We start from the raw sequence: 22,229 nt of genomic DNA, 5'->3' as shown, positions 1-22,229 counted from the left end.
CTCTCACTCCAGCGTGCCGTCATTGTCCTCATCCCAGCCTTCATGGTGCTCCTCCGCAGACGTGCAAGGGAAAACGCGTTTCCTTAACGAATACGTGTTGATTCCTAGGGAGAAACATTTTCAAAACTTTAAAACCAGAGCGCGCAGAGTTCGCTTGGCAGCCTGGTGCAGCCATTCTGCTGGCTGGCTGTGCTCGTGGTAGGCGGGCTGGGCTGCTTTGCTGCCTCCCCTCCCCGTACCTCACGATAACCCAGTCTCTCTGTGATGAATCCCATCAAAATAAACCCTCTGTTTTCCCAAAACCTGAACTGTTAGGTGTAGGGCCCTACTTTGGCTTATCGTTCGTCCTCTGGCGCGTGATGCCACCGCTTGTAGCCGCAGTGCTGCGTTCACGCCCTTGGCCATCGGCAGGGCCGAGTGGTTTGGGTCAGGTCCTTGGCCAAAGCGGGAGCGGGTGCATCCTGTGCTGGGCCAGGAGATTTATGGGCCAGATTTATGGGCCAGGAGACGTCGCGCTGCGTGCAGGACGTAGGTATGGCCCTAGGTATGGCCCGTGAGGCGGGAGCTGGGCTGAAGGCGAAGGCACAGTCGTGGGGACGTCGCCTTGGTGGAAACGGAGGCGAGCTCAGGCCGGGGAGCCCTGGGGAGCCGGCGCTGCGCTCCCCCGGCTCTCTGGCAGGGCCCTTATCCCCGCAGAGGTTTGGGGCAGCTTCCAGGGGCCGAGCCGGGTCGGATGCCTGCCCGAGGTCGGGCACAAGCAGGGAGCGGGGCACCCCGGGCGCCGCCGCCTTCTCACCCGGCGGGCAGCGCGGAGGCGGCGCCTCCCCTCCTGCCGGGCGCGGCCTGCCCGGGGACCCCGGGCCGCGCCGCGCCGCGCCAGCCCCGCTCCCTCACCCTCACACCCACCGTGCGTCCTCCGGCCGCCGCCTGGGCCGCGCCGATACCGCAATCGCCCCGATGCACGCCGGCGGCCCGCTCCCCCCGCGCCGGCCGGGCCGCGGAGGCGCGATGCGCCGTCCTTGCGCCGCAGATAAGCTGCGAGGTGCGTTTAAAGCGCACAAAGCCCGGGCCGCGCCGGTGCCTCCCTCCCTCTCTCCCTCCCTCCCTCCCTCCGCCGGAAGGTAATCTCCACCCGCGGTTCGGGGAGAGGCGGGCGGGCGTGGGGGACGCCCTGGGCCGTCCGGCTGCCTCGGCGCCGCACACGTCGATGGGAGCGCGGAGAAGCGGAGATGTAACCTCGTACCTTGCCCCCCGCCGCGGGCGGCGGCTTCACCGGCCGAGACCGGCCGGCAGGGAGAGGGGCTCTGCCTGCTGCTGTGCCTGCGTGGGGCGGCCGCGGCCTGGGCGCTGCCTCCCCCCGCCCCCGGGCCGCGCTGAGGGGACGGGCGGGGGGGGGGGGGGCGCGGCCGCGGGGAGGGAGGAGGAGGTGGCCGGAGAGCAATGGGTTACTGAGGGACCCCGCTTTGAACAGTCGAGGGGGGAGGCGGGCGGCTTGTCTGGGGTGGGGGGGAAGGGCCGGCGCGGCGGGGGAGCCCCCCGGCCCCGGGCGGGGTGGCGGCTGGGGCCGGGGCGGGCCGCGGCGTCCGGCTGGGGTGGGCTGGCCCCGCCGGGCCGCTCCGCTCCGCCGCCCCGCACGCCTGGCCCGGCCGGGGGGCTAGCGGGGGGCTGGCGGGGGCGGGCGTGCCGGCACCCACCCCCTCCCTGGCGGGGTGGTTTCACTGGAGGCTTCTGGCTCCCAAAATCCCCGCAGAGGATGACAGCGGGCTTTAGGAAAAGTGTCTTTTTTTTTTTTTTTCTCTTTTGTCTTTTTTCTTTTTTTTCCTCCCCCCTCCGTGGGCTTTTTTGCTGCTGTTTTGGACTTCTGATGGTGATTTTTTTTCAGTTCTCGGCAGGTTGAGGTGACTTGCACGCCAAGTGTATGCACGCGCACTGCCTGAGCAAATGGATCCGAGCAAATGGATTTATCTGCGATAATTACTTAAAGCAACATTAAACAATCACCTTTAAAATATATTTAAAAGTTTGAAATATTTATATTGCCGTTGCACTTTGTCAAGTGTTTGCACAGATAGATATATATAGATATGATCCGGTAACTAAAAGCCTAATTAAAATTTGTTTAAAGCCAGGGGGGCATGTATTCTTGTTGACAGCAGCGGATCGATAGGGTAAGACAATAGAGCCCCATTATTTTACTTCCATTGACTGAACATATTGACATTTCAGGTTTGCGATTGCCTCAGTGAGCATGATGAAACACTGAAATTCACGAACCAACTGTCTGGAGTGGCACATATATTACTGTATGTCATCTCTGCCTTCAGGTTACCTTATCACTGAAGCAGAATGGTAATGGATGGCAGCGGAGTACTTCAGAGGGGTTAGGGCTCTATCAGTTAAGAAGCTGACACATAGCAGGTTTCAGGAGTATCTTTAATTACACCTAGAATTATGTACAAGGGAAGATGGTCCTTGTTACCTGCTGTTGCGCTTCAGAGTTTACAGGCTCAGAAGCAGACAGGATAAGAAGGTACTTGTGTTTCGTATTTTATATACATGACTTGATACCTTAAACTTCTGCAAGAGCCCAAGGACTTCTAATGGTGCTGTTTGCATGCTCGCCATGTTTCCCAATGGCAGCATCTCAATCCAGTCTTGATGCTCAAGTTCCAGAGCACCTGCTAGACCTTCTCCCAGTCTGAAGATTGCAAAGGAAACAAAGAACAACTTTAAATAAATGGACTTTGGGTTTCTCCCCTCGCAACATGCTTTATCGACGATGCTCCGGGAATTCAATGCAGTGAGGCTGTAGCAGAATGATACACATTTTTTCCTTAGTATAAGCACTGTAAAAAGAAATGTCTGTGCAATATGTGCGCATGTATGCATAATTGTATAAATTTATATGACTGCATATAAATGCATATATAAAGAAGACCCAGTGGCTGCAGAACATACAACATGTCTTATTATTTCAAAGGCTTTCAGATGTTCTTTAAAATCTAGCTGACTGTAGAATGAAACCTATCAGGGTTAGGCAGAGATAGAGATTGAAATTAATTTAAAGCAGACAAAGAGCTAATATGAAAGAGCCACTAGTGATTTAACTCATTTTTAAAAGTAAGTGTAATGAAAATATAAAATGTATTCTGAGTGTGCCATCTACTCAGCAATTGTTGCCATCAAGTGGACTGCTGATGCCCTTTAAGATGGTAAAAAGAAAACTAGTCCTTTATACCATTTTCATGAAAATGTTAGGTTTCTGTTTGATCAGCAGGTGCTGTTGAGATGAAAGCCATGTGTAAATTTTCAGAAGGCCAAAAGTGTCAATTCAGAAAAGGAAAGTGATAAGAGAAAATGCAATCAGTTTTCCTGTTTTCAATTTGTGCAGGATTTGAAGAGCTGTTTTGTTAAACTGCTACATCTGCTCCAATATGAATATTGAACTACTTCCACTAAAAATAACACCCTATAATTTGGAAGCCATTGCAATCTTTTGTTAATGCAAGTGGGTTATTTAAAAAAAAAAATCTATTCTGAAAAATCTCCTGCCTAATGTGCATTTTTGTTTATCGGCACTTTTATCTTCAGCAGATAAAATGGCATTATGCAATTAGGGCCATATCTGTTTGGACTGTAAAAATGGCACTGGATAGCTGAATGTCACTATATTGCTAAAAGGATTTAACTCGTACATTTAAAATAATTTTATTAATAAACTATGATTGTATCTTAAAATGACGAGTGGCTGCTTCCTCGTTGCAACAATACAGCTTTACCTACTACTGAGGACCTTGTGCAAAGTGAAGAGTGTTCAGAGTATGACAGAACATTCTTGGGCTTGTTTCATTCCTGCTGTACCTGCAAATCTTAAGTTTGGGCTCATCAAGGACATTTTAGTTAATGGGGCTTTTGGAGTGACTTTCTATGGTTAAATGAAGTGATTAAATCAGGCTCGAATGCGTATGTACAAAAATATTCGCTGCTGTGGAGCTGCTAACCCAAGTGAGTTTTATCAACCTGGAAAGCACAGCATTGGTAGAGCATAAATTTTCTATCAGAGGCATCTCCAGAGAAAATAACACTATTGCTCTTTAATTAAAAAAAAAAAAATTAATGACAAGGGTATGTGTTTGTTAATTTTATAAATAAGGATCTAAATGAAGAAGTGATAATTTGCTGTTACATCTATAGAACCCTGTGTACATGAGTAAATATGTGCAGAATGTAATGAGAGCTTTTACTTCTTTATTTCAACATAGAGAATTACCTGGTTTTAATATTCACATAGGTTTTAGCTGTTGGATTCTAATCTAGTAGTCAGGAACTCAGTTTTTTGGGCAGGTGTCTGCATGGGAAAGGGCCTTGCTGATGCTTCTGTTTGGTTTTGCAATTGGGTTTGTAAGCTTTTGACCTTGGGGGATTTTCCTCAAAGTGATCTGCAGATCAGAAATAATTAAAATTCAATAAACTGAAATTTAAATATAGAATGGATTTTGTGCGAGATCCGTGCTTGTGGTGGGTTGTCTAGAAGTCTGTGGCATGTCTACTTTATAGTTTGTATTCCCAAACATAACTGTGTGCACACATGTGCATAAATTTATGTTGAATGACAGAGGGATGATTATTTATACAGATTTTATCCAAAACTCCGTGCACTCCTGAAACATAACAAAAAGCCTCCCTCCCCAGAAGAGTGTTTACATCCCGTGACAGTCACTAGATTCAAATCTTCTAAACATGAAAGTTGTTTCCTTTCCTCCAAACCTTCTTTTCCCCAACAAAGCTAACCCTGTTAAACCTCACCTTCTGTGGGACGTATACATAGTTATAGACATATGTACGAGAAGTAAATATTACAAAAAACACGGCCTATGGGGGCAAAATGTCTGTAGCCTTAAATAGCTTGTGATATCTGGCAGCAGCAGAAGCCGCGCTGAGGAGGCCCTACCTCGGCTGACCCGGGGATGCGAGAGCCTTGAGGAGCTTCGCGTTGGTGCTCGGCGCCTACGTGGAGGTTCCTGCTAGCGAGGGTTGCTGAGCAAATGCTCCGGCGTAGCGTCTTAGTGGGGATGCTGGCTGCCTGAAGAGTTCTTAACCCAAGGGGCTTCTTGCTTTGGTCATGGGATTTTTTTTTTTGTACTTTTCGCAGGGGTTAGGGTGGAGTCCAACCTCAAAAGAAAGATTATAGCTGGGTGTAGGGTATCCAGATTTTCTTATCTAAATTTTCTGAACGCATTCATGGGAGTGCTCTGTTTTTCTTGCTCTGTGCCAGAAATGCTGCATGCAGTTTTGCTGTTCCTATTGAATAGTTGCCATACTTAACTCCAGTGGTTGTGAATGGGAGTGCGAATATGGAAGGAAATCCTTTCATGCTCCCTTTCATTTTCTGTAACACATTTTGGGATGCCTCGAGAGGAAGGGCATCCTAGGTATTAAAAATAGTTCTGAATACACACAAATAATTTAAAAGAAGTCCAGCAACTTGATTTTGTTTATATGCAGTTTTGGGGCATGTGTGATATGGTGACTTATTTAAGTGATACCTTTTTTAACTCTGGATTATTTATTGAATTTGGTCATCATAAAAGCACAGTTGCATTGTACAGAGCTGTACAGCAACAGTATTCCTGAATGAACCCATATTGCAACATAGTGATACGGGATCTTCATGGGATAGTTCATGATCTCTTCAGTCATTTCAAGAAGGCATTTGATTTGTTGCCACTTTTCTGTCCATCAAGACAGGTAGGCTGTGGTGCTTATAATAAAGTAAATATCCAGAGTTCATGGAGGATAATGGGTTCTTTCGGAAATTAGGTTGCTGCCTGGAAAGACAGAAGACTCCACCTAGTGGAGTGGAATTAATCTGCACACAGTGGCAGGCGATGGCATATAAAAAAATAGATATTCTTTATGAAAAGCCAGGTTGATGCAGTGAGTAAAATCCAGGAATTTTGACAAGCATCTGGGGAGACAGTTGCACGACCATTACAAATTGTACAGGGCTGTAGTTACTTTTGTAGCTCTAGGAGGCTTATGTATGTGTGCCTTGTTGGATGTTAATATACAATTTGCATAAGTAGTAGTCATTACCACTAGCCATTTTCTTTTGTGATTCCCTTTATTTGCAGACCTACTGACAACATTTTTTGATTTCTGATGATGACCACACAGGTGCCTCTTTCGGTTGTGGCCCAGGTGTCATTTTAAGTAGCTTGGGCAAAAAGCCTGAATCCAACCCCCAAAACTTCTCCACTTTTTGCCATAACTATTTATTTTCCAGAACACATTTTCTGGGTTTTCTTTCGTTTACTTCTGTAATGGCAGCATCAGGATGCTGGTTCTTCATTCTGTTGTGACAGGCTGGGTGGCATGTTGCGTAAATCTCTGTGTGCCTTCTGGTAGCCCCGAGGTTTAACAGTCTGGCTTAGGAAGCATCAAATTCTATGGGGTTTCTTACCTGTGCTTTGCTTCCCCATTGGTGTGGTCACGTTGTGTTACTGGGATGGAATACAATGAATTTTAAAGCTGAGATGCAAGTGGACACCCAGCCTGAGCAGCAAAGATACTGTCCCAAAATCCTCTTGGAAAATTCATCCCAACATTGAATCACAGATGCGTTAGGCAAGTTCAGGAACAGAACTGCCCTAGACCAGCTCAGGCTTTGACAGCGAGAGTGGGTGAGGCTACTGCCAGAAAATGAGATGATTAGGATGCAACAAAGGAGACAGAACGATACTGCTGCAAAGGATATTTGGGAAGAGTGCTCCAAAGGAGTGCTTGCAGTGACATCCAGGTGGGGTTTGTTGCCAGAGCCATTAAAGCGTAGTGGTGCCAGAGAAAGCTGCCAACAAATTTAGGGATAATGGCACCTGCGGGTGTGCTATCAATGGATGGTAGTGCCAGGCTGATTTTTTATTTTATTTTAATGGTGACATTGCTAAAAGTATTTAAGGGTAATGTTACAGAAAGGGTTTTAGTGAGTGAAGTCACCGAGTTCTAGGAACCATTAAGCAAAAGCTGTTTCATGACTGTACTATTTATTATTTTTAAAGCTTGTTGGCAAACCACTTAATGCTGGAAGAGCATGCTGCAACCTGTATTAAAGCATGCTGCAGATGAGCAAGGAAACCATCGTACTGAACTGAATAGCCTAGCCTAGTTTCTGAACGTTACATGCGTTTCATGTGCACCATGATAAATTAATGCAACTCCATGGGTCAGCAGAGCTTGTAAACATTGAATTAAAGTACTGGAGCTCAGATCTTCCATGGTATTCACATGCCCAGTTCTATTGAAGGTCCTGTTTCTTTTGTCTAAACACCAGTCCGAGGATCTGGACCTTCAGGCTTTCTGTGCTCCCATCTCACACCTGTGATCTTAACAAAACTTTGCTGGAATGATTCTGAGGCTGAGACCCAGATATGGCCCTAATGACATTATCTTATGTAATGTTAAGCGGGCTGGCTCAGTTCTTAATGTAAAGTAAGTCATTCTCTTTGAATTGTAAATGATAGACTTACCTAATGAAGAATTCCATATAAAGGAGAGAAAAAGTCTATTCCTTCTGTAATAATTCTCAGAGGTTCCCGTTGAGTCTGTGGGACCGGGATTCTCAGCTTCTGTATCCCAAGAACTGTGTTAGGCTGTGCTTAAGCCAGCTGCCTGCTCCAAAAATTTCCAGAGAACTGTACAGCTACAGTAAATAACAGCTACAGTAGTTTTAAAGAATTAATCAGTATATAATTTCCCTTCCAGATTCTGAGATGTAGTGGTCCCATCCTCTTCCCGTGAAATTCATGGGAGGTTTTGATGTTAATTTTCTTAATTTTTTTTTTTTTTTAAAGTCCAGGCCTAAATTTCTCCTCTTACAGAGCTATTATTGGCCACTATTGTTTTTATTATGCCGTAGCTTTTCTGGGAAGAGAAGGATGGGCAGGACCTCAGTGACATTGCAAGTCATCAGTGGCCGTGTCTGCCCCCCAGGAGGTCACAGGAAGCAGGTGGCTGTGTTAATTGTCCTCGCTTCCAACTCTTGTTCTTCCTGGAGGCAATTTAGAAGCGGTCAGGAAGTCTCGGGCTTACTGCGTCCCCCCAGGTTCACTACTTCACGTGTTCATCATAATTTGAGGTGTGTGCCAGGCAAGGGAAACTCCGTAGGAGTCCTCACCGTCTTTCCTAAGCTGTATGGCTCCCTGGCTGGAAGGGCTGAGTGCCGTGACTACAGAATGTGTTCGGGATTGCAGCTGGAATCCAGCAGAATAACAAAGACTTCTAGTAAAAAAAAAAAAAAAAATTAAACCATATTTCCCTAGCATACAGCATCTTCTTTCTTTTAAGCTAGTGATAAAAGTCCTAGGTATGAAAACTACAAAAACCCATGAGGTGCATGGAATATTTCTGGAAACTATGATCCGCTTTTATCTGGTGAGTGGAGGATAGGGAATGTAAATGCATTTTCTGCCTAGGCCAGTCGGGCTTTAATTGTCTTTGTTGCAACTGCACCATCAATAGTCCTGGATCCCTAAATGGCACTCAGTGCCGTGCTTTGGAAAATCAGTTAGGGTCCTGCTACTTTGGATGGGCTTCTTGTTAACCATTTGCTAGATTTTTTTAAGAGTGAAGGCGCACAGCATTGCTGAGTATCTTGCTGCAAGTCTTGCACCCAATGCTGTAAGCCAGGTTTTGAACGACCAGTAATGTTTTTTTTGGAAATGTCTTTTGGAATGTCTTTTGGAAAGTATCCACTCACGTTGGAAGTGACGTGAGTGGAGTAATAAATATCATACTAGTTATTTATCTGCCATATGTGTTTTGGGTGAAAACTCGGAGCTTCTGCTCAGGTGCGCTCTTGGTTTTACTGAGACTACTTGCCTAAATAAGGTGGGCTGCAGGATTATGCGGCTGGTGAATCATACTGGTTTCTGAATCACTCTTACAAAATAACAGCCTGAAATACTAACAAATAATGAGCATATTGTGCTTGGACTTGTACGTTATTTAAAGAATAGCACTTTAAAGCAGAATATTTTGTAAAATGTTCGCTTAAAGACCACTTTGCAATTTGCTTCCATCAAACCCGTTGTACCAGGAAAAATACCTCCTTCAAAAGGGAAAAGGTGTCAGTACTCTGTAAGAATATCTGATTTTTATCCAGCTATTTGCAATTTAAGCTCCCTTCTTTTCAGTGCGAGGAGATCAGCTGACAACAGCAGCAACCAAATCATGTTTGCAGCTGGGCAATTACAGTAGACCCTAAGATCTGCGACTGTCAACCATGAATGCAGATGCCTTCAAAGTTCTGTTTTTCTTCCATGTGGAAGTCGTTGGCATGGAACAGATGCCTTCATTTTGGAGAAACCAACCTCTAGATATAATTGGTTCTCTCTTCTCTTGTCCTCTAGGGACAGTCTCTCGCAGATGAAATTAGATGAGAGGAAAAAAAAGACACAGGCGCACACGCTCACACATGACACGAAGCAGGAGTTTTCAGGATCTCTCTCTGTTTTGTCACGTGGAACTGTTTTACAGCTGGAAGATTTCACTCCATTTTTAGCACTCCACACACATGATGATGATGCTATATGAAAAACATGCAAATTAAAATACATATCTGGCCAAAGTTTATTATTAATCTAGGCATGCTTGTTCAGAAATAAGACAAGCGTATCCAGCCCGTATTACTTCAGTGTTAAATGTTGACTTCTGCACTGTATTGATGCCGCAGTCTCAGAAATGTAAAGTTAAATGGCGGAAGAGACAAGATGGTTTAAAAAACTTCTGTTACAGTGGTGGAATCCAAGGATTTTCATCAAATGGTGTGCTGGTTGTTAACACAGGAGGGAAGAAGCAAGTAGTTGACTTAAAATTTCACCTAGCGTACAGGCATTGAATGAAGGAAGCACATTTACAGGAACTTTAGCAGAGTTGGGCCAGTGAACACCTGTGATGAGCCATTGCTGGGAGTCCTGTGGCTGGGTACTGAAGAGACTGTCCCCTCTTACTGCAGATACCTAAAATGGGGTGATTGTAATGGAACTTAAAGGCTCTAAGAGGGAGGGAGAATCTGCCTACCCTGTGCCTGTCAAAGGCTTTTGTGACTCCCTCTCCCCTCTGGTGTAACAGCTACCAAGTCATTGCGGTTTATGTTACTTAGTACTATTAAAATAAATGAATACGAAATTTGGGTTACCTGAAAAAGCTCAGTTGTGAACTGTGCCAGTCAGCCAGTGCTGCGTGATTAGCTGCGATATCCTTGGGTAGAGCGGGTACCTCCAGGAGGAGGGTGCAGCAGGGACCAGGGACTGCCAGGAGATAAACTACCGCTGCTGGTGCCCAAGAGCTTGGAGATCTGTCATCTCCGAATGCTTTTTCTTTTTTAAGTTTTATTTCCTAGCATAAGCTTTTTTTATATTGCAGTTTAACGTAACAGTCCAGTTCAGTCACCAGTGTAAAATTTATCTAGGCAAATGCAACTCTTACACAAATTGGCTGAGGAACTGTGGAGTGTGGTTGCCTGAAGGTGCTGAGCCTTCGTAACAGCGTAGGTAGGTCCTGCTGGTAGCCTATCGATGACCTGAATTCTGAACCTGGTTTTCAGATTTTAATGGCAACTTCCATATTTTACGTGATGAGTTTACTACTACTGTAGTATTTCCATCTCTTAGAAGTTGAGCAGAAAAGTCACCAGCAATGAGAACTGGCAGGCGTTACCTTGGTCCTTACCTTGGTCTGGGTACTTGGTAGAGGGCAATCTGCCTTTTAGACACTTGACGTGACTGGGTGGCTGCAGCGTGCTGCGGTCCTTTGGTTCCCGCTGACACCCAGGAGCTGTGTGGGTGGAGGGCATTCACTAGGACTTCCAGCAATTAGAAGGAAACCCAAAGTAAACTTAGTTTTGAACTGATGACTCTTCAGCTTTTATAAAGGAGTAGGGAGATTCTTTGTTGTAGGACTCCGGTTCTCCTTTGCAGAACTTCAGTGCAGCAGTGTGCTCTTAGCATTGTGTTTCTGAAGAACCACATATTAAGGGAAAAATTTAACCAGAGAAGTGCTTAGGTGATGAAGGGATTTCTGGCAGTAACTAAGAAGTGCAATAATGGTTGATTTCTTTTGAGGCTGATCCTGATATTTGTAGTCTTTACATCCTATTAATTCCTTGAAAGATAAGCTGATACAACAATGATTTGCCAGGGCCAATGGCTCTTCTAAAAATCTTGGCTCAGGGTATATCCCCCTTCTCTCCACATATAAGATAAAAGCACTGTGAATATGAGGTTAACTGAATTCAAATAGAAGACTCTCTCGAGTTATTGCATTCCTTAGAAAATAAATACATTTCTCATATGGTTGAGATTGATCAAAAAAGTATTCTGTATGCCAGTGATTACATTCCCATCTGTGATTAAGGTTTTCTGTCTGCATCTGGTTTTCACATTATATTTCTGTAACAAGAATCCTTTATATGGCAGAGTTCACTCTCTGTATTTTCTATTAGCTGCAGCTTGAACTACTGCACGGATCGCAGATTTACACATGTGGTTTTCATTACTTCATACCATTGAGAAAAAGTAATATTTGTTTGGGAAAGTATGTTTTTCAAAATTTCCATGGTAATACAACATGTTGATCCTTTTTTATAACACTCTTGTAAGACTACAAATTGTTTGATGCATTCTACTTTCAGTGCAGTTCAGACTTTAGACAATTTTGCATGTACAATCGAACAGCAGCAGCAGTTTGCAATTCAGGAGGCAAAAATAAATTTAAAAAGGGAGATTAGCGTAGAATGGGTATAGCAGAATGCATCCATCACTTTGGAAAATGTGGCATATAGAGAAAATGAACGCGGGGCTGAAAAAAAGGAAGAGTAGTAAGTTAAAGTGATGTCTTCATTGTAAAGTGGACGACAGATGGGTACTTTTTTTTTGTGAGTAATAACTTTTTTTTTTACAGTAAGAGGTTTAAAAATCTTTTACCAGCCATGAAAAAGGAGTATGCTATTCAGCAGACACAAATATTGAATTGTTATATGTTACATAATTTAACATATTTGATCATAATTATTTCTAGTGGCCAAATTAGTAAAGGTTAGCAAAACATGAATACATCTTTACAGATGGCTGCTGTGTGTAATTCTGAATCCAAAATATGATGTTAATTTAATGTTCCACTGTAAGTCCATATTTCAACCAGATTGTGCTATCGTCACTCGGTAGAAAACTTAATGTTTAAATGATGTCAGTGAAATTAATAGGGCCACTTGGTCAGTGAAGGATGTTTCAGTTTTGGTAGGGGCATGAGTTTATGACCATAAAAATCAGATCAAACAATAACAACAATTTAGGGAATCTTGTATGCATTTATGGAAATGTAAAGTATTATGCAAAAGTCTGGACAATTGAAAAATACACAGTTCATGACAAGGCACAACTGAAAGGTAAATTTATTGCCTATATAAGAACATGGTGACAACTAGATGATTTCATGCAAAATAAAAATAATTTTAGAAAAGAAGTTCTTGCACCCAAGTTCGGGAGTCCTAACCACATTTTGGAGATTATTTTCCAAGTGCCAAAGGCAGTTGTGTCATATTGAAAGGTTCACAGTTGCCAAATCCTGGGTAGAGCCCTGCAGTCCTTACACGCCTCTCATTTGCAGTGAAATCAGTAGAATTTTGGCTTGTGTCAGGGCTGTGGGGAAACGTCCGACCACGAACACGGGAAAGAAAGGACTTTGAGTGGTGAACTCCTTTGTTCCATAACCTTAACTTTAACTTGGGAAGGTTTGTTTTGAGTTGAGGAGGGTGCTTGTTTGTGGGAAAGACTGCAGTTCCTAGCACAAACATAAATGCGCTCTTTTGCAAATGCCCTTGGGCAATGCATTTTTTTACAGTAAGATCTAGTCCAGGAGAGGGTTGGGGCTGGGTTCTCGGTTAGATGCATGCAGCTGCGGCCAAATCCTTATGCATGCTTAACTTTATGTCCCAAAATACCTGAATAGTGGATGCAGATTGAAGCATGTATGCAACTGTGTGTGCCTGGCTCTGAAAATCTTTCTGCCTTGACATAATTACGAACCCCTGAAAAGCATATTAATGGCTTGGAAAAACTGACAGCGCTGTAATACAGACTCATACGAATGACAAAGTATTTGTGTAACCCAAATAAACAGGTTTTGTAGGTGTTGGAGTGGGAGGGAAATTGCCTTTTCAAAAGTGGGAGGATGATTTGTAAATATATCAATAGCTTTTTGATCTCCCTTTGTTTAAATGTGTTTGCTGTTACGACTTACAAGTCCAAATTAGTACAGCGATGTGTAATTGCAAGGTCTCTATTTTTAGTAACCATGTTCGTTTAATAAATTATTCTCTAGAGCTTCTGTTGAACCAGGTAAAGTATGTAATATTTTATATTATATGAATGTATTTAAAACCAAGCATTTTTATAGAATTAGCTAATAGGTGTTTTCATGGTAGAATACAGGCTACCCTTAGTTTGTTGCCCTCTATATGTCAACTGTTTTAAATGAGCAACTTATGAAACAGCCTTTGTTAAAGAATTAATACAGTTTTAAAGTACTGCCTTATATTAACTAAGAAAATGTGGGTAATTGATTTAGAATGATAGCATTTCTGTCTTCCCTTTTTGTTTAAAAGACTGCTATTATCATGCAAATGAAGGGGTGTGGTGCTTCAAACTGGCTGTGATATGTGCTTTTTTTTTTTTTTTTTTTTTTTTTCATTTGTTGTTGTCAATAGAAAAGATTGATCTCTGGGCTGGTGAACATAATATCTGTCCCAGTCAGAAAAGGAAAGAGGAAATTAGCAGAGCGATTGGTGGAGAATGATATCTGTCAAAAGAAACACTTGGAGAGCACTGAGTTTAGTGATAGGTGACTGCCGGAAAAAAGGGAACTTTGAATTTTGTCAAGGTAAGGAACAGAAAAATGTTTCATTTTGTAATGTGCGTACCTTTTAGAAGTTTTTTTTAATGACTGTACCTTGCCTTGTAAACTGTAATTAAAAAAGAAATCTTTCCCTTTAGCCTCCAAAGAGTCTGCCTAAATCAATGAAGGTGGTGTCTTCATTTTAATATCACTGAGAAAGAGTACAGCAATGCCAATAAAACCCATCGGTGATGACTTTTCTAAAATGTTCCTTAGCTTAAAAATACATATATGTGAAATTTCTAACTGTGTTTTTTGTGTTTTTGATGACATAGGTGCTCTTTATGTGGCATGTAAATATTACTTAGATGAGCTGTGTGAAAATAATAAAGTTCAGTTTCCTGAACGGTGAATTCAAACAGTATTGCAAACAAGTTAAGGGACAGTTGTAATCACACTGGCAAAATGGTTGTGTCTGTAATTTAGTGGAAGCCTCTGGTAAAGTCATTGCTTTGGGAATCTGTGATAAATTTGATTGAGATGATACTGAGAATGGATATTCCTGCTGCTTGTGTGCAAAGATTTTTACCATAGTGGAAAAGTAAATCTGCTATGGCAGAACAAAATTTCTAGATAACCTATGACTGTCATTCCTGTCTTTACTCTAACTACATTTTTTTCTCCTAAAATGGTGTGTCTAGATGGCACGACAACTACTAAACTGATTGTAAGTACTTTCCAACACCCTGATGCTTTCTTTCTGTGTTGGACCATTTGGCCTATGGCGTAACTTTGATGGCGTATGATACCAGAATAAAATGAACGGTTAGTTTTCAAGGCAACTAAGCCTTGATCGTATCCCTCGTCTCCCCACCCGAGACGCGGGGGCCCACGCTGCTCTGCCTGTGGGGTGTGGAGAGGAGCCGGAGCGCAGCGGCGGGAGCCAGCAGGAGGCTGTGCGCATCGCCTCGTGGCAAGGGGCCGGGGCTGAGGTTTTGTGCACCAGTGTGAACATGCTTTTTAAAAATTAAATCCTATTAAAAAAGAATTTGCATTCTCATTCGAGTTCCTAGCTCAGTTTAAAACAAGTAAATGCTTCTCTGGGACCTTCCTGTACATAGGCAGCATTGGAAAAGAATGAATAATCTTAGCAGGGTTTCTTCTTGCGTTTTTATTTTGCTAATTTAGCAGTGTATAGCTTCTGACTAATTCTCCTTTTTTCTGTCTGCAGTTTATTTTTTAAAGTGCAAGTGTACCCCGTACAGGTGGTTGTTGCTTGGTTTCTTTTGCCATATGGGTCTTCATAAAGGATTTAAAAAATAAATAAATGTAAAAGTAAAGATTTCATGCCTAAAGCATGCAGTGCTGGCATACTAATGGGAAGCTTATTGTGGTTTATTGCTGTCAGAGCACGTGCAAGATAATGGAAATTTCCTACAACTTAGGAGAAAGGCATGTTTTCTAATACTATTCATTTTTATAGAAAGAGGGAATTAATATGACTAAAATTCACTTCATCTTTACAAAGTCCAAGTGATCTGGTGGTACTACAGAAATGTTCGTAAATGGGAGGGAGCAGCACGTTATCTGCCTTGTTCACTGTCAGACAGGTCAGGCTGCCTGTATCACCTGGGTGCAGGCACATCTCCACCGTTGTGAAGTTGCTGTGTACCAAATGGTTCCCTTTCCTGTGCAGTTCTATCAGTGTAGCCTTATACCAAAACAGACACATCCTCTCTATAACACAACTTAACAGTATTGTATAGTTTTCACCTTGGTGATGAAGATAATCCAAAACTGCTTTGTAGCTCTTTATAAAGAGAGTGGTCAGTGGTGGTTAGGAATTGTTAAATCTTTGGTCACTCCCATTTTGACACTTACTTGAAATGAGGTGACTGGGTAAGGTACCTACATCTGGATGTATGCGTTTGTTACACATTCAACAATTCTAGTCTTAAATGGCCGAGAAGCTCCACATTGAAGTTTGGATGAACGATTAGAGATGAGGCCAACAATCTTATAGCTTAATTTATTGCGGACTTTGCTGTGCCCAAGAAGGTTTGACTTACTATTTGAAACCAAAATGGAATAAAAGGCAAAATAAAAGGTGTTTGAGCCTCTATCACCATCTTGAAGCAGCGGCCTCTTGTAGCATTAGACTACCTGCCTGTGCTTTTGTGATCCCTTTTGTGCATCCTCATCCATCTTTTGCTATTGCAAAGTCTTCTTTTCTTGGCTTCCTTTTTTATCCTCAGAACAATTTTTTGCATACTTATGTATCTTAAAGAGTACAACTGAGATAATAACCCCTCCTTCTAACATACAACAGATGCAAAAGGGGACGAGTGTATTATAGACAGTGAGTTGTCATTACACAGCTCACAATCAGATTTTCATCTGTTCATGTGGCGCACACCTGTGGCTTGCTGGCGTTGCTCTTGATTGGAGTGTGAGAGTTCTTAATGAAAAACAAAGCCGGGATGACAAGAAGAGACTCCACGGCACACACGGGTTACTTCACACGTCGTAAGAAAGTGAAATTTGAAATACGCTGGTTTGGAGAGAATGCCTCGTGATGAGGGAGTGTGCCTGGGTGATTCTGCAAAGAGAAGCGGGGCTCTGCTCCTTGCTGCCTTGCAAATAAGGTGTTTTTCTCTGTAGGTCAGGTTGATTTGGACCAGTTGAGAGCGGTGGCCGATTTCTCCAGCTTACTTTCTGAGCCAGTAAGAGTATCCTGGGCAGGAATCCAGCTTTTGAAGTACAAAGAAAATAACCCATAATCTACATAAAATGCTGGCGGATGGGGAAGGGAGGAAATTTACAGAGAATAACTGAGTTTGAGAACAACTGTGTTAAAAGTAGAATGTAAGGGGAGTGTGTGTGTGACATTAGTATTTATTTTAATTTGAAAATACAATCTTTGAAACCTTCGAGGTGAGCAGAGGACGAGCTCTCACAATATGATATATTTATTAGTAAACTGAAACCAAGCACTCCAGCTGAAGCTGAAGTTCCTTTTTCAAAGTGATTTTTTTTTTTTTTCCCCCCTGAGTTTGCAGAGTTTCGGTTCTTCCCCCCGCCCCCCCCGGCCCTTGGTAATGTACTGTGGCTCTGATAACGTTAATGGGCTTTACCCCACATGGAGCAGCGAGTGTATTGTACCACTGCTCACTGATCCCAGGTCAGTGTGATGCGTGAAATCAATTTATTTGAATCTCTTTGCCTGTATAGGAATTTGGCGGCGTGCCAGTTGTTTTCATTTAATGTTCTTTGTGTTGAACACAGACAAGCAGGCATGCTTTTGTACTCCTCTTTCTTCTGGGCTCTTCTCTTTTCAGCCAATATTCTATTCTGTGGATTTTTCAGAAAGGAGGAGGAATGTGTTACCTTTTTTAAAAAATCATTTTTGTTTAAATAGCCTTTAAAGAGCATAGAAACTAGGTCAGTCACAGAGCAGCCTGTGTAGGGTTTTCACTGAGTATAGGTGGTAACACCTGCCTTTTCCCATTTCTTAAATTTGGGGAAAAAGAGAGAATAACCCCGCTCTATTTTTCTAATGCCCGGTTCTATGATTTATGTCATCTTGTAAGACAAAGACTCTTCAGTAATGCTTAAATCAGGATCATTTTATTTCTAAATAAGTGAATGTCTGGCAGTTGGTTGGACGCATCGGAAATACTTCTCAGGATCTTTTCCATTTTGAGTGACGACCTTAAAGTATACACTAATTTGGGAATCCCTTGCCTCATCTTTCTGTCTGTTCCTCCCCTCCCCCAGATATTTAATATTTTGAATGGCTGGCTGAAGAACACCTACCCGAAAGTACCCCTTTTCTTTCCTTTTTTCCTTCTTTTTATGAGACAGCAGCAAGGCGTGTGGAACAGAGCAAGTAATTTAGCCCTTCTTAAATGGGGGGGGGGGGGGGGGGAAGGAATAGACAGCAGCAGATATTTCCAGGAGGATTTGTTTTAGAGCTTGGTGGTGGGAGCGGGAGCGGAGGACTCTGTTGATGCTCCAGGCGGTTGGTGCGGAAGCCGATACGCAGAACCGCGGAGCCGCGGCGCAGGGGTCAGACTCGTACACATCAGCCCTGTTTCCTTGTTTAATTACCTGAAGAGCAAAACATCCAGGCTGGGAGTGTGTGAAAACCCAGTATCTCGAACAGCAGTTTGCTGCTCTGACATCCTGCGAGGCCAGCCCCGTCTGTCCGCAAACGTCAGGGCTGGTTCCTGACAGCGGGCTATCTCTGCCGGGCCTGGGTTCCTTCCATTCAGGAGGCATTGTGTGGAAGAGGGTTTGGTCAGGAATTTGAGGTTCCTGCCGGTTCTTCCAGCCCGGACAACCCTGTGACAGATAGGCCTGATTTTTTTTTTTCTTTTAAAGAATAATAAAAAAATTGGCTCTTTTTAGTCTTTCCCTTGTAATTCTGGCATTGGTATAATACTGACTGAAACAAAACATGTTAACCCCCTTTGCTTCCGAATTTACGGCTTCTTCCTTTTACTTCATTGTTCTTTCTCCCCTTGTTTGACCTCTTATTTTCAGAGGTAAAATCTTCTGAGCAGCAAATTCTTTCAGGTGGAGTTTGTGCTATGCAGCAAATAAACTTAGGAAAACGTTAAATTTTTTTTGTAGTAATCATTAACATAATCATCATACTTAGCATTTTAAGTTTTTCATTTTCAGCATGCTTGGCAACTTTTTTTATTCGTCCCGTGGAAAATAAAACCAAGCCAGTGTTTGTTCTGGCATGGCCCGTTAAAACAGTGGTGGCAGATACCAAACGCTTTCATTCTCATTATTCAACGCTTTCATGCTCATTATGCATGTGATTTTCTTAGATGTCCAGCCTGGTGTTCAATTTTACAGTACTGGGACAGGGTCACTTATAGTCCTTGCTCCTCGTAGCTGCTGTCTGTTGAGGTCACTCAACAGGCTAAAGGGTGCATGAGGCAGGGCTCTGTGCACCAGTCGGGTTTTGGCCCATAGATGGAAAGCGTTAATTGGGATGTAAAACTCAAGATCATAGCTGACAGATACTGAAATGTTCATTTAGGTAAAGGTCTTGAGCGTTTGGTTTGGGTTTTTTTTTAGTTTGTGAAGAATATGACTCTTATTTGGCTAATTTTAATACTGTAGTTTATAGCACAGTGCTGTTCATAGTTGTACTGGGAGAACTTAAGATCACAATGTACAAGTAGGAGAGGGAGGGAACATAATTAATATGGCCTTGCAACAAAAATGAGTGTAGCATGTGACTGTTGACTTTTATTGTTGTGGGCAGAAGCTGGTCCAAGAAAGATATTTGTGGTTGTAGGAGTGGAGAAGGGAGAGCTGAAAGTTAACTATGGTTTCGCTTTCTTTTACGCTGAACGCTTTCAGTCCAGTCTTTAGAGTTATGCCTGTAGCCTTGGAGGACATTTTCGTGTGCTAATGATTTTGGGTAGTGTGTAGGTGAGATCAAAATAGTTTGAGCAGTAACTTGTATTTTCCCTGCTAATATTTCATTAGGATTTTGTAAATACAGATTTAAGGGCATACTTTTCTTCTTGCATGCAAACATTACCAGGTAAGAGTTTTGGGGACCCTTCATTAAGCGAAGGTAGCCTTCAGTAGGCATACACAGCTGGGAGTCAGCGATAGTGCAGTGGGACCAAAAGAGTCATTATGATCTATTGTGCCACTAATCCTCCATCTAAGAAGGATTTGCGGGGGATGGTGCAACAGGAGAGCTGTTACAGTGTATCAGATCAATAATTGTGATCTAATAAACTCTTAAACATGTGCATAATCCTTCACCTTTAGAATCGGGCCCCCTTCTTCGTTATGAACTCCTTAGGCTACTGTGGTGTAAAGGTGCCTTTAAGTAGAAGTGAATTACTTAGACATGTAGCTTTAAATCTCTTTATTCTGTCGTACTGTAAAGAAGCCATAGTTTAAATAAGCATTGCTTGTATCTACAGGATGAAAAAGAGACGGTTTATGCATGGTGGTCAGTGTCATGTTCCTATAGGGTTTGTACATACAAAGGAAATTATGTGTCTGTATGAAAGCGCTATTATTTAGTTAAACCTTTACAAGTCATGTAAGTCATGTTGCTCCTTCCAGTGTTGTACATGCCGTTATATTTTTTGCAGGGTTCATAATCTAATGAACTGTCCATGACCTCTAGCCAACCATTGCCCACCTCAACCAGCAGCATAGTAAAAGAAAGTTCTCCATGGTGATGACAAAAACCACGCTGTCTTTCCTCCCACCCATCGGGTGTCTAGCTCCTCTTTGAAAATGGCAGAAAATTATAGCCTTTAATCCATGGTTGCCACCTCAAAAATCCCTCAGAGATAATGGTGGTAAATCAGCATCCTGTTTGAAAAAATATTTATCTTGGGCATCTCCACAAGTCTCTGCTGTGACAATCTTGCTTAAGGAAAGTTCTCGCGGATAACAGTTCCCAAGCTGGTTTGGGCTTTATTAAAACTGGCACCTTGCATTGTGCCCAAACACTTACTGCTGCTCTTTGCAGATGTTCTCCTAGTGTGAAGTGGTGTAATTTGCTCTTGGTATGAAATTCCACTTCATAATCACCTCTGCATTCTTCTCCCGCTTCTCTTCTGAATGGCTACAACGAAGCACCATGTGGAGTACAACACAATTAGATAAAATGACATGATATTTAAAGGCCTGTGTTCCTCAAGGCTCCTCCCCGTTCCTAAAGAAACAAAGATTTTGTATGTTAATTTTCCTTAGCTCTGAGGGGATTCGTCTGGGTCAGACTAAAAGCACAAAGCTTCTGTCAAGACATTGTGCTTCCAGGGAGCATGGTGTGCTTTTCCGATTGCACGTTAAGTGGATCCCATTCTGGCTCAGTTTTGTAGTGGAAACCTAACTGGCTCAGTGTTTGTCCCTCAGTGTTAGAGTGCCGGTTGTTGATCTTTCATTTATGTGTTAATTGCGGGTGGTATTTTATGGTAGTACTCACAGCTTCAAATTCTGGAACAACTTCTGGCTTTCAGGGCTAGCAGAGGTGGGAGGGGATGAATGTCCAAGGCGGCAGGAGCAGAGACGAGTCCTGTAGTGGGTTGTGGAAGGGAGGTGTGTAGCAGGGTGAGAAGGTGGCCCCAGAATCAAGAACATAGGGTTAGGCATGATGGCAGAGAGAAGACAGAGGGCACTGAACAGAAGAGTAAGAGAAAAACATGATGGAAGGTGTAACTAAGGAAACAATGGAAAGGAAAAGATTTCTTTGACTAAAATCACTGCCTTCCCTTTGTCACTCACAAATGACAATGCTTTTCCATCATCAAGGGTTGAATGAGTCTGTGTACTGATTCTGCTGTGTTTCCAGACGCTGAACTGCATTAGAGCAGTTCACTTGGTAATGTTGCTTTGCCATTTTAGCCATTACGGGGTCTGCCAGTGGGTTGTCCTATTATAACTGTGAGAAGGCTCATCCATAACCACTCTTCTGTTAGGACTTAGTTCTCGTCATGTAAAAAGGTGCCCCCCTGCCTTTATGCTATTAGACCTTCTCATACATCAAGGAAAGTTAAAATATTTGATGAGGAAGTGGCTTTCTCACCTGGCTCTGGAAAGCAAATAATTTAAATGGGAAGATAATGCTTAGCTGTCCTAGATGTGCTCAAATATTTATTTACAGTCCTCATTCACTGCACTCTTGAAATTACTCAGTAGTTGACAGATGTCATACTAAAATAAAGGCATTAATAGTAAACACCAACATACTGTACAGTGGCACTGCTGTGATGTTACTGGCACTACCATGAATATATATACACATAACAAGGCATGCAGAATGGCCTGGTTTCCAGCCCAACATGGTGGAGGCCAGTGTAAAGATTTTGCTGTCTGATGTTAGACTAAGCTTTGTTTTCTGAATGCTTGTCAGTTTGTTTTACAAGCACGACATTATCCTTATGTCGTTGAATGTGTATATATATGTTGACTAATATTAGTAATTTCCCTTACATATCTGATGACTATTGTGGCTTGCAAATTTGTATTGAATCTCAGGAGCAACAATAGCTTTGTATCGAGGCCCCTTTGAACAAAGCTTTTGTACCATTATAAATGTAGTAAATAAGTACAAGTTGATCAATATGTGACAAAAGGGTGAAGAAGGGAGGTCAAGAGGTAAGAATATTTCCATATAAAACATTTTTTCCCTGTTGAAAATGGCAGTACGAGCATAAATAAATGTTTTGTATTGCTATGTATTTGCTCCACCTGGTGGATTTTCCTGAAAGTGTTTTTAATCCTTGCTAATATGGGAAAGCTGTCTTTAATTAAGTATAAAACACAGTACCAAGAGTGAAGGCAAC

General features: G+C 42.7%; 1 protein-coding gene across 2 annotated transcripts in view; it reads left to right on the top strand.

Annotated features, from left to right (window-relative positions):
* Positions 1-852: 852 nt before the first annotated feature.
* The window catches only part of RUNX1T1 (RUNX1 partner transcriptional co-repressor 1), a 105,296-nt gene continuing 83,919 nt past the window's right edge, over positions 853-22,229 (top strand). The window contains exon 1 of one of the 2 annotated variants that reach the window (XM_075728236.1): positions 853-1,121. Coding sequence is in view for 1 of the 2 variants with exons in the window: in XM_075728235.1 (XP_075584350.1) it covers positions 13,848-13,935 (88 nt within the window). In the remaining variant the exon portion in view is untranslated. Of the gene's footprint in view, positions 1,122-13,847; positions 13,936-22,229 lie in introns of those variants that run through there. The other variant, XM_075728235.1, reaches the window with a different exon arrangement.

The sequence above is a fragment of the Pelecanus crispus genome, chromosome 2 (genome assembly GCF_030463565.1).
Source record: "Pelecanus crispus isolate bPelCri1 chromosome 2, bPelCri1.pri, whole genome shotgun sequence".
NCBI lineage: Eukaryota > Metazoa > Chordata > Aves > Pelecaniformes > Pelecanidae > Pelecanus > Pelecanus crispus.
Note: the sequence above shows the minus strand (reverse complement) of the source record. Positions and strands in the feature narration are given on the sequence as shown.